We start from the raw sequence: 13,264 nt of genomic DNA on the forward strand, positions 1-13,264 counted from the left end.
ATTTGGAGAATTGTGAACAGTGACTGTGTGGTTAAGAAGGATGGTGTGTTGGCCTTCATCAACCGTGGGATTGAGTTCAAGGGCCGTGAGGTAATGTTACAGCTATATAACACCCTGGTCAGACCCCACTTGGAGTACTGTGTTCAGTTCTGGTCACCTCACTACAGGAAGGATGTGGATACTATAGGGAGAGTGCTGAGGAGATTTACAAGGATGTTGCTTGGATTGGAGAGCGTGCCTTATGAGAATAGGTTGAGTGAACTTGGCCTTCTCACCTTGGAGCAACGGAAGATGAGAGGTGACCTGAAAGAGGTGTATAAGATGATGAGAGGCATTGATTGTGTGGATAGCCAGAGGCTTTTTCCCAGGGCTGAAGTGGCTAACACAAGGGGGCATAGTTTTAAGTAGGTACAAGGGTAATGTCAGAGGTAAGTTTTTCACACAGAGAGTGGTGGGTGTGTGGAATGCACTGCCAGTAATGGTGGTGGAGATGGATGCAATAGGGTCTTTTAAGAGACTCTTAGATAGGTACATGGAGTTAAGAAAGGAGAGGGCTGTGCGGTAGGGAAATTCTAGGCAGCTTCTAGAGTAGGTTACATGGTTGGCGCAGCATTGTGGGCCGAAGGACCTGTAATGTGCTGTAAATTTCCATGTTTTTATGTTTCAGTGTTAGGCCCCATCTTTAAGAAACAACGTGCTGCATTGGAGAGAATCCAGAGGATGCTTACAAGAATGATCCCAGGAAGGAAAGGGTTACTATATGTGGATTGTTTGATGGTTCTGGGTCTGTACTTGCTGGAGTTTAAAATAATGAGGGCAATCTCGTTGAAACCTACTGAATATTGAAAAGCCTAGATAGAGTGGATGTGGAGAGAATGTTTCAAATAGCAGGAGATTCTCGGACCAGAGGACACAGCCTCTGAATAGAGGGACGACCCTTTAGAACAGAGATGAGGAGGAATTTCTCTACACAGGGGGTTGTGAATCTATAGAATGTGTTTCCATGGATGGCTCTGGATGGGTCTTGATGAAGGGTCTCGGCCCGAAATGTCAACTGTTTACTCTTTTCCATAGACGCTGCCTGGCCTGCTGAGTTCCTCCAGCATTGAGTGTGTGTTGCTCTGGATTTCCAGCTTCTGCAGACTTTCCCATGTTTGCCAAGTCGATGGGTATATTTAAGGGGGAGGTTGTAAGGATGTCAAAGGCTACTGGGAGAAGGCAGGAGAATGGGTTGAGGGGGAGAATAATCGAGCATGATCAAAGACCAAATGGCCTAATTAATTCTGCTCCCATGTCCTGTGTTCTTCCATGAGTCACTGATGTCACCTGTGGGGAATGGAGCCAAGCAGACAGCTGTCACTGCACCGAGAATCAATGATCTCCTCTGTGCTTTCAGCCTTGGTGAGTTTTGATGTTGATTGGCAAGCAAGTCTGAGAGTAGAGCAGGGTCACTCCCACGCCAACAATCTATGTCACGGCTAATGGTCCCATGAAGAGGTTTATATTGAGCTTCGCTGTCTAGTCTTCTGATGGCCTTGACTCATACCAGGTTACAGCACCCAAGGTTGCATCATAGCCTGATATGGAAGCTCCAAAGCACAGGGCCGCAAGGGTCTGCAGAGGGATGTAGAATCAGCCAGTTCTGTCGCGGCCAAACTCACCACCATCGAGGACCTCTTCAAGAGGCGTTGCCTGAGGAAGGTGGCATCCATCGTGGCCCCTTACCATCTGGCCCATGCTTTCTTCTCATTACTGTCATCAGGGAGGAGGTTCGGAAGCCTGGCAGCTCACACTCAACAGCTTCTACCCTTCTGCCATCAGATTTCTGAAAGGTCTATGAATCCACGAACACTCACAAAGTACTCTTTACTTTGCACTATTTCATTGCTTTGAAGGACTTGCTTTATTGCTCACGTACATGGAAACATACAGTGAAATGCATCATTTGTGTCAACGACCAACACTGTCCAAGCATGAGCTGGGGGCAGCCCACAAGTGTCGCCATGCTTCCTGGGCCAGCATAACATGCCCACAACTCACTAACCCTAACATGTACGACTTTAGGATGGGAGGGAAGCAGAGCACCCAGAGAAACCCACACAGTCATGGGAAAACACACAATCTCCTTATGGACAATGGTAAGAACTGAACCCCAATCAGTGATTGCCGTCGCGATAAAACATTACGCCATCGTTATTGTGCTGACCCATTTATTTTTTTGTAAGATATAGATTTTTATGCATTACACCGTGCTGCTGCCACAAAACAACTAACTTCGCATCATATGTGAGTGATAATCAATCCGATTCTATTCAATTTGATCTATGGACTAATTTGGCTCAACAGCCTTCTGAACCATCACCGTCCCTTCACATAAAACACAGTACCGATGTTCAGAACAGGCCCTACTGCCCACAATGTCTGTGTTGACCGCAATGCCAATCAAACTAATTCTGCTCCGCCTGCAATTGCCCATATCCCTCCATTTTCCGCATATTCACACGTTATCTAACAGCCTCTTAGAAACCCCTATTGTATCTGGGTCCAGTGTTATCCCTGGCAGCGTATTCCCAGCACCTACTGTTTCCTTGTAAAAATTACCTGCCTTACATATCTCCTCTAAACGTTCCTCCCCAGCCCCAGCTTATAAAGCAAATCCTTCAAAGGAATGAAACAGTGCAAAGAGAAGGATATGTCCTCCAGAATTTGACATCAGAGAGGAGGTACGGGAGCCTGAAGACTCACACTTGATGTTTAAGGAACTGCTTCTTCCCTCCACTGTCAGATTCTGAATGGCAAATGAATCAACCCACAAGCACTAACTCACTAATTCTGTTCTCCTTTTGTCAATGTGGAGTGGATAGTGAGTTTGTAAGTGTGGTAGGAGCAACTAAGGTGGGCAATGGCGAGGGTGGAATGCCATAGGAGGGTTGTGGGACAGTGGCACGGGAGTTCCAGGGTGGGGATAGTGCAGGTACAGAGACACCCAGCCCTGCGACACCAGGCAAGGTCATTTGATAGCTTGATATTTGATGGTTTATTGATCGTTACAGAACGTCTCTCTGGTGCTTCCCACTCCCTTCCCCATTTCCCAACCAAGATTCCCCTCTCCCTGCCCCCTTCCCACCCTCAGTCCACAATAGAGACCCAAATCAGAATCAGGTTTATCATCACTCACAAATGTCATGAAATTTGTTATTGCAGTACAGTGCGATACATAAAATTACTACAGTACTGTGAAAACATTTTACACCCTGGCTATCTTCTGTGCCTTAGACTTTTGCACAGTGCTGTACATTTATTTCTTATTGTAATTTACAGTAATGTGAAAGCCTTTGGGTATATATAAAGCAGAGGCTGATAGATTTCTGAATTATTAAAGGCATCAAAGGTTAAAGTCATACAGTCATAAAACACTACAGCAGAGAACAGGCCCTTTGGCCCATCATGCCAAACTATTAAACTGCACCGTAGCATCCACGTACCTATCCAGATTTCTCTCAAATGCTGAAATTGAACTCACATCCACCACTTGCCCTTGCAGCTCGCTGCACCCTCTCCTTAAACATTTCACTTTTCACACTTAACCTATGACCTCCAGTTCTAGTCTCACCCAACCTTGGTGGAAGAAGCCTACATGCGTTTATCCTATCTGTACCCCTCATAATTTTGTATACCTCTTTCAATTCTCCCCTCAAAGTTCTACGTTCAAGGGAATAAAGTCATAAATTATTCAGCCTTTCCCTGTAATTCAGGTCCCCAAGTCCCGGTAAATTTTGTCTGCACGCTCTCAATTTCATTTGCATCATTTCCTATAGGTAGGTGATCAAAACCGGACACAATACTCCAAATTCGGCCTCACCAATGTCTTATACAGCTCAACATAACATCCCAACTCCTGTACTCTGTACTTTGATTTATGAAAGCCAATATGCCAAAAGCCCAGGTTAGACCAGAAGACCACAAGACATGGGAGCAGAATTAGGCCATTTGGCCCATCGAGTCTGCTCTGCCATCCAATCATGGCTCATCCTTTATTCCCCTCTACAGCCCCACTCCCTGGTCTTTTCCCCATAACCTTTAATGCCGTGTCCAATCAAGAATCTATCAATCTCTGCCTTAAATACACCTAACGACCTGGCCTCCACAGTTGCCTGTGGTAATAAATTCCACAAATTCACCACCCTCCTGGCTAAAGAAATTTCTCCACATCTCTGTTTAAAATGGACGCCCCTCAGTCCTGAGGCTGTACCTTCTTGTCCTAGACTCCCCCGTCATGGGAAACATTCTTTCCACATCTACTCTATCTAGGCCTTTCAACATTCGAAACGTTTCAGTGAGATTCCCTCCTCATCCTTCTAAATTCCAGCAAGTACAGACCCAGAGCTATCAAATGTTCCTCATATGTTAACCCTTTCATTCCTGGGATCATCCTTGTGAACCTCCTCTGAACCCTCTCCAATGCCAGCACATCTTGCCTTAGATGAGGAGCCCAAAAATATTCACAATACTCAAGGTGAGACCCAGCAATGCATTACAAAGCCTCGGCATCACATCCCTGCTCTTGTATTCAAGACCTCTTGAAATGAACGTTAACATGGCATTTGCCTTCCTCACCACCGACTCTGCCTGCAAGTTAACCTTCAGGGTGCTCTGGACATGGACTCCCAAGCCCCTCTGCATCTCAGATTCCTGGATTTTCTCCCTGTTTAGAAAATAGTCCACACATTTATTTCTGCCACCAAAGTGTATGACCATGCATTTTCCAATATTGTCTTTCATTTGGCACTCTTTTCCCCATTCTCCTAATCTATCTAAGTCCTCCTGCAGCCTACCTATTTCCTCAACACTACCTGCCCCTCCACCAGTCTTCGTATCATCTGCAAACTTGGCAACAAAGCCATCAATTCTATCATCTAAATCACTGATATGCAGCATAAAAAGAAGTGCTTCCACACCGACCCCTGCGGAACACCACTAGTCACTGGCTGCCAACCAGAAAAGGATCCTTTCATTCCCACTCGCTGCCTCCTGCCAATTAGCCAATGCTCTAACCATGCCAGTAACTTGCCTGTAATACCATGGGCTCTTAACTTGGTAAGCAGCCTCATGTGTGGCACCTTGTCAAAGGCCTTCTGAAAATCCAAATATACAACATCCACTGTATCTATCCTACTTGTAATCTCCTCAAAGAATTCCAACAGGTTCATCAGGCAAGATTTTCCCTTACGGAAACCATGCTGACTTTGTCTCATCTTGTCCTGTATCACCAAGTACTCTATAACCCCATCCTTAACGACTGACTGCAACATCTTCCCTACAACTGAGGTCAAACTAACTGGTCTATAATTTCCTTTCTGCTGCCTTCCCCATTTCTTAAAGAGTGGTTAGAGGAGAAGGCAGGAGAATGGGGTTGAGAGGCCCTAAATCAGCCATGATCGATTGTCAGAGCAGTCTGAATGGGCTGAATGGCCTAATTCTGCCCCCAGCCTTATGGCCTTATCTTAGTACGTGTGACAATAATAATAAATAATTTACAGTAACCAGACCTCTGGTTAGCATATACCTGGACTGGCTCTGCCTTTCAGACTTGCCCCTGAGCCATTTCCACCCCTGTACTAACCTGGATCCACATGCCCTCGACCTGCCAATGCCTCTATTCCTTCTCAGCCTCTGCACAATTCATTCCATAATCCACAGTCGCACAGCTGAACTTCCTGTTCACTGAGAGCCTCATTGCTGGGTTTCACCCACTGCCGTGTGTGCTGTGTCTTCATCCTAATAGTTCCAGTGACCTTGCACACAATTCCCAAAGTGATTTTTACACAGCATTCCAAAGTAATTTTTTATACAACATCCCAAAGTGACTTTTTACACAACATCCTGGAGTGACTTTTTACACAACATCCCAGAGTGAATTTTTACACAACATCCCCAGTGTGACTTTGTACACAACAGCTCAAAGTGTCTTTGTACACAACATCCCAAAGTGACTTTTTACACAACATCCCGGAGTGACTTTGTACACAACATCCCGGAGTGACTTTGTACACAACATCCCAAAGTGACTTTGTACACAACATCCCAGAGTGACTTTGTACACAACATCCCAAAGTGACTTTTTACACAACATCCCAGAGTGACTTTGTACACAACATCCCAAAGTGACTTTGTACACAACATCCCAGAGTGACTTTGTACACAACATCCCAAAGTGACTTTTTACACAACATCCCAGAGTGACTTTGTACACAACATCCCAAAGTGACTTTTTACACAACATCCCAAAGTGACTTTGTACACAACATCCCAAAGTGACTTTTTACACAACATCCCAGAGTGACTTTGTACACAACATCCCAAAGTGACTTTGTACACAACATCCCAAAGTGACTTTTTACACAACATCCCAGAGTGACTTTGTACACAACATCCCAAAGTGACTTTTTACACAACATCCCGGAGTGACTTTGTACACATCATCCCGGAGTGACTTTGTACACAACATCCCGGAGTGACTTTGTACACAACATCCCAGAGTGAATTTTTACACAACATCCCGGAGTGACTTTTTACACAACAGCTCAAAGTGTCTGTACACAACATCCCCAGTGTGACTTTGTACACAACATCCCAAAGTGACTTTGTACACAACATCCCAAAGTGACTTTTTACACAACATCCCGGAGTGACTTTGTACACAACATCCCGGAGTGACTTTGTACACAACATCCCAGTGATTTTTTACACAACAGCTCAAAGTGTCTTTGTACACAATATACCAAAGTGACTTTTTACACAACATCCCAGAGTGACTTTTTACACAACATCCCCAGAGTGACTTTTTACTCAATGGCCCAAAGTGACTTTGTACACAATATACCAAAGTGACTTTGTACACAACATCCCCAAGTGACTTTTTACACATCCCAAAGAAGGAGCTGTTTGAAGGCAAATCAAGCACAGCACGTGCTGTTAGACAACCTGCTGTGTTCAATCTGGCCTATTGTGCTACTACCAGGCGGGTCTAAGTGATGAAGTATATAATCAAATCAGCTATTGAAGCAAGTCCAATCATGACATTATTCACGAAGCTAATGAAATAATTCCATGGTCTCACACGCAATACTGCGCAGGTAAAACTATGCCAGACTCGTTGGGCCATGGTTAATGTCAATTCTGACAGGCTAGCTGTATAATAGTGATCACACATGCACACACACACACAAACACACACAACAGATGAGTAAAACTACATCAGACTAGTTGGGCATGGCACACAGCCCTGGTTGCTGTCAGCTCTATAAATGGCGCCACTGCCTCGTATCAGTTAGTGCGACACTATCACAGCTTGGGGCATTCTGCAGTTTGGAGTTCAATTCCAGTGCCATCTGTAGGGAATCTCACCCATGGAATGTATGGGTTTTCCCCAGGACTCTGCTTTCCTCCCACAATCCAAAGATGTACCAGGTAGGTTAATTGGTCATTGTAAATTGTCCCAGGATTAGGTTAGGGTTAATCAGGATGGTCGGGTTTTGCAGGGGCAGCAAGGCTGAAGGGGCAGAAGGGCCCAGTTTGTGCTGTATTGTGAAACCAAGGAAAAATAGTAATCACTTATGCACACAGACACAGACACACATTCACATGCACAAGAGATAGGTAAAACTATATCAGACTAGTTGGGACATGGCGTCCAGCTCTGGTTACTGTCAGTTCCGACAGGTTAGCTGTCACACACACAGGCACAAGCTCCCAGTTACTGAGCACGAAGCAGCCCATGGAGAAGGGCTGTCAGAAGTGGGGACTCCCGATTTTTGATCAGTCATGTGCTCCGTCATTTTCTCAGAGAAGGGCAGCTGAAGGCTAGAGGGCACAGGTTGAAGGTGGGAGGTGAAACATGTAAAAGGGACCTGAGGGACAGCTTCCTTGTGCAGAGGCTGGCGTGTATATGGAAGAAGCTGCCAGACAAAGTGATTGAGGTAGCTACAATAAAATAACAACACTTAAAAGACTCTGGACAGATACATGGGTAGGAAAGGTTTAGGGGGACAAATGAGGGCAAGTGGGGCTTGTTTAAATGATCATCCTGGTCAGTATAGATAGGTTGGGCTGAAGGGCCTGTTTCTGTTCTACTGTATATGACTCAGGTAACACCATAAAATATTGGGGTCCCCATCTTATAAAATGAATGCAGACCTAACTGAAATTAACCTGTCATTAACAATACCAGGATCAGGAGGGGTATCACTAGGAGATGCTTGTCTGGAGAATGCGCAGGTATGTAGTTGTATGGGTTATGAAAGGATTTCATGAGGGGGGTTATAGAGGTTGTGGGAGTGTCTGGGACAAGGAATACCAATAAATCCTGCAAGGAGCTCTAGAGAAAATATCTTTGCCCAGAGGGTGATGAGAATGCAGGTTTCATTTGAAGGACAACCACATGCAACGTTAGACTATTGAGTAGTTTTGGCGCTGTAGAATCACACAGTGTGTCTGAGGAGATGGGGCCTTCCTTGCAAGGAAGGTAGTGTTTCCAATAGTGGCAGAGCCTAGGAACAAACTCAGAAAAGAAAGATGTCCCTTTAGAACAGAGATGACGAGGAATTTCTTTAGCCAGAGGGTAATGAATCTATGGAATTCATTGCCACAGAAGACAGTGGAAGCCAAGTCATTACGTATATTTAAAACGGAGGTTGATAGGTTCTTGATTAGTAAGGGTGTCAAAGGTTACAGGGAGAAGGCAGAAGAATGGGGTTGAAAGGGAAAATAAATTAGATATGATCCATTGTCAGGGCAGACTCAATGGGCCAAATAGCTTAATTCTGCTCCTATGAATTGTGGTCTTCGCGTCAATACCGGAGCTCAAAACCTGAAGATCAAAGACTGAAATTGGCAAGGCCGGAGAGGTCAAAGCCCCTGGGTCAACGTGTCCAGAAGAAGAGGCCTAATGTCTGCAAGTCTAAGAGTCCATGGCCAAGGACTCTGGATGCAGCCTGTACTGGGCTTGAAGGCCTGTCTGTGTGTATGAGTGAGTGGGTAGGTGGGAGGGATGGGGAAGCCACTTGTTTTGCTGTTACTGATTTGTAGTTGTTGCTCTGCTGAGCATTGTGGGTATGTTATGTTGGCGTAGAACGTGTGGCAACACTTGTGGGCATCCTGTGCAAACAACACATTTCTCTGTATGTTTCGATGCACATGTGATAAATAAATTTGAATCTTATGGTCTTATGGCCCCTTAATATCACCTCACTGAATAAGAAGGCACAGCAGCCCCTCCATTTCCTAAGAAGTTTGAAGTAAGCAAGGCCCCCACCCACCCCCCCCATCTTAACTGTGTTTTACAGGAGCACCATTGAGAGCATCTGGACAAGTTGCATCTCCATCTGGTATGGGAGCAGTCAAGTATCGGGCCAGAAGTCCCTACAAAGGACTGTGAGAACAGCTGAGAGGATCACGGGGGTCTCCCTACCATCCATCGGGGACATTTATCAGGAGCGCTGCGTACACAGGGTCCTTAGTATTATTAAGGATCCCAGCCATCCATCCAGCATCCTCTTTGACTTTCTACCATCAGACAGGAGTCTCCGATGCATAAAAACAAGAACAAGGTCAGGATGGGAAACAGTTTCTTCCCTCAGGCCATTAGGCTTCTGAACTCCGGACCACATCATATTCAAAGTGTCACTGGTTAATCTGTTCTGTACCTTACAATATTTAATTTATGCACTTTAGTTTGTTATTTATGTGTGATTCATCTGTAGGTTTAATCCTTACCTTCATAAATTGTTGTGTGTTATGTGTACTACTGTGCTTTACACCCTGGTTCGAAGAAAAGTTGTCTTGTTTCTATATACATTATATAAGACCATAAGACAAAGGAGCAGAATTAGGCCATTCAACCCATCGAGTCTGCTCTGCCATTCCATCATGGCTGATCCCGGATCCCACCCAACCCCATACACCTGCCTTTTCGCCATATCCTTTGATGCCCTGAACGATTAGGAAACAATCAACTTCCACCTTAAATGTACCCACGGACTTGGCCTCCACTGCAGTTTGTGGCAGAGCATTCCACAGAAATTCCTCCTTACCTCTGTTCTAAAGATTGCCCCTCAGATTGGAGGCTGTGCCCTCTAGTTCTGGGTACATCCTCTCCACATCCACCCTATCTAGTCCTTTCAACATGCGGTAGGTTTCAATGAGATCCCCCCACATTCTTCTAAATTCCAGTGGGTACAGGCCCGAAGCTGTCAAACGCTCGAAGTATATTAACCCCTTCATTCCCCGAATCATCCTCAGATCACTGGGGACATTTATCAGGAGTGCTGATTTCGCAGGGCCTTGTATTATTAAGGTTCCCACCCATCTCTCCAATGACAACACGTCCTTTCTGAGATATGGGACCCAAAGCTGTTGACAATACTACAAGTGCGGCCTGACTAGTGTCTTATAAAGTCTTAGCATCATTTCCTTGCTTTAATATTCTATTCCCCTTGAAATAAATGCCAACATTGCATTTGCCTTCTTTACCACAGACTCAACCTGTAAATTAACCTTCTGGGAGTCTTGCACGAGGACTCCCAAGTCCCTCTGCACCTCTGATGTTTGAACCTTCTCCCCATTTGGATAATAGTCCGCACTATTGTTACTTTAACCAAAATGCAATTATCATACATTTCCCAAAACTTTTTGCCCATTCTTCCAATTTGTCTAAGTCCTGCTGCAATCGCATTGCTTCCTCAGCACTATCTACCCCTCCATCGATCTTTGTATCATCCACTAACTTGCCACAAAGCCATCAATTCCATTATCTAAATCACTGACAAACAATGTGAAAAGTAGCGGTCTCAATACTGACCCCATGAGGAACACCTATGGTTATGTACATGTATATAGTTAAATGTCAATAAACTTGACTTGACTTACAGAGTTGCAACATCCCAATAGTGTCCGTGATTGTCCCAGCACCCCAAAAGAAGCCCAGAAAGAAAAGGGTGAGGCCTTACCACCAGGTTTCCAATCACCATGACCAGCATGAAGACGAGGATACACAGAGGCTGCCCAGCCACCTCCATGCAGTCCCACATGGTCTCGATCCACTCGCCGCACAGAACCCGAAAGACGATGAGGAAGGAGTGGAAGAAGTCATGCATGTGCCAACGCGGGAGCTTGCACTTGTCTGAGATCTTGCATACGCAGTCACTGTAGCTCTTGCCAAAGAGCTGCATCCCCACCACTGCGAAGATGAAGACAATGATTGCCAGGACGAGGGTCAGGTTGCCCAGAGCGCCCATGGAGTTGCCGATGATCTTGATGAGCGTGTTGAGGGTGGGCCATGACTTTGCCAGCTTGAAGACTCTGAGCTGCAAAGCAGAGAGATCCGTGAGGCAAGGTCCTACATGAGTTGGCTAGCAGTCCGCAACCATAACAGGAGAGACAGGAGAGGCTGCAGGTGATGGAGCCTGTCTGAGATACCGAAGTGCTGGGTTATGCCCTGTCGATTTGATGGACGCTGAATCAAGGTCTCTTTGGGGGACCTTTGCTGTTGCTTGCATGGTGAGGGGAGTGAAGGGCTTCGGGGCTTCCATGTTTCTATCATTCATTCTATGGGGCCTCTTGTTTGGTGGGTGTCTGTGAAGAGCACGAATTTCAGGCTGTATACTGTATACATTCTCTGATATTAAACTGAATCTTTGAACTTGGAGCCATGAACGATCTGCTGGAGGAACTCAGCGGGTTGAGAAGCATCTGTTTAAGGGAATTGTCAACGCTTTGGATCGAAACAGTTCTAGTGCGGCGTTTTCACTTGAAACATTAACAATTTCTTCTCCCTCCTCCGACAGATGCTGCTCAACCTGCTGACTTCCTCCAACAGATTGGCTGCTACTCCACAACAATAACAGAATGGGCACAGAAGTGAAGGATTGCTTAATATGTTTTTATTGTTTGAACTAAAACCTCTTTGCATTGAAGTACTGTACATAACCAGCAAAGAACTGACAGCAGGAGGTCTGCCATATAATCCTTTTAATTACAGACAAGTACATTAAGTTCTGGTCCTCTGGCAACTGTATGTGTTGGTTTATAACAGTCATGTGTACCGAGAAACAGCAGATATCTTCTGTTTGACTGCAGTGCTCCGTGGTAGATTGAGTGACCATGAAGTTGTTTTCTAAAGGAAGGGATAGATTATTGATTGATATCACTAGACCACAAAAATTTTGCTTCCTGAATACTTTTGGGTGTATCTTATGGATTTTGGGCTGCTGATCATGAAAATCACTCTGAAGTTTCCCTATCATGCACCATTTTTTTTGAAATTGCCTCTATTTGTTAATTCAATTCATAATTCAAGTTAGAAGAATTGATGCCAAGATTAACGAAGGCATTTTTGTTGGTCCACAATCAAACAGGTCATCAATGACAGGCAATTCAAAGAACTTCTAGTGGGACTGGACAAAATCACATGGAAGGCGTTCAGGCCACTAACTCTGTACAGCTGGTTGACAACATGCTTCAAAGAAACAAAACCATGAAGTGCAACATGTCGCTAAAGACTCATCTTCTGCATTCCCATTTAGATTTCTTCCCTGCAAATCTAGGCGCTGTCAGTGACGAGCATGGTGAAAGGTTTCACCAGGACATTGCGGTCATAGAGAAATGGTATCAGGGCAACTGGAATCCATCAATGCTGGCTGATTATTGTTAGACACCTAAGCAAGAATCCTCAGACTCTGAGTCAAAGGCAAATCATCAACAAAACATTTTCAGCTTAGTTCAGCTATTGCAAAGCATCAGCAATTAAATGTATTATATTCAATAAAAGTTAATTTTGTGTTTCTCCAAATTCCAACGTGATATAAGTAGCTGAAATTATATACATGTTCAGCTTCTTGTCTCCCTTTCTCTTCACCATTTACACTTCGGACTTCAACTACTGCACAGAGTCTTGTCATCTTAAGAAGTTTTCGGATGACTCTGCCATAGCTGGATGCATCAGCAAGGGAGATGAGGCTGAGTACAGGGCTACGGTAGGAAACTTTGTCACATGGTGTGAGCAGAATTATCTGCAGCTTAATGTGAAAAAGACTAAGGAGCTTGTGGTAGACCTGAGGAGAGCTAAGGTACCGGTGACCCCTGTTTCCATCCAGGGGGTCAGTGTGGACATGGTGGAGGATTACAAATACCTGGGGATACAAATTGACAATAAACTGGACTGGTCAAAGAACATTGAGGCTGTCTACAAGAAGGGTCAGAGCCGTCT

At 44.9% G+C, this 13,264-nt stretch overlaps 1 protein-coding gene across 3 annotated transcripts in view; it reads right to left on the minus strand.

Annotated features, from left to right (window-relative positions):
* The window catches only part of scn5lab (sodium channel, voltage gated, type V-like, alpha b), a 489,515-nt gene that overhangs the window by 176,106 nt on the left and 300,145 nt on the right, over nt 1-13,264 (minus strand). For all 3 annotated transcript variants that reach the window (XM_063044491.1, XM_063044492.1, XM_063044490.1), the window contains exon 17: nt 11,007-11,363. In XM_063044491.1, coding sequence (XP_062900561.1) covers nt 11,007-11,363 — 357 coding nt within the window. The remainder of the gene's footprint in view (nt 1-11,006; nt 11,364-13,264) is intronic.

The sequence above is a fragment of the Mobula hypostoma genome, chromosome 3 (genome assembly GCF_963921235.1).
Source record: "Mobula hypostoma chromosome 3, sMobHyp1.1, whole genome shotgun sequence".
In the NCBI taxonomy this organism is placed as follows: Eukaryota; Metazoa; Chordata; class Chondrichthyes; order Myliobatiformes; family Myliobatidae; genus Mobula; species Mobula hypostoma.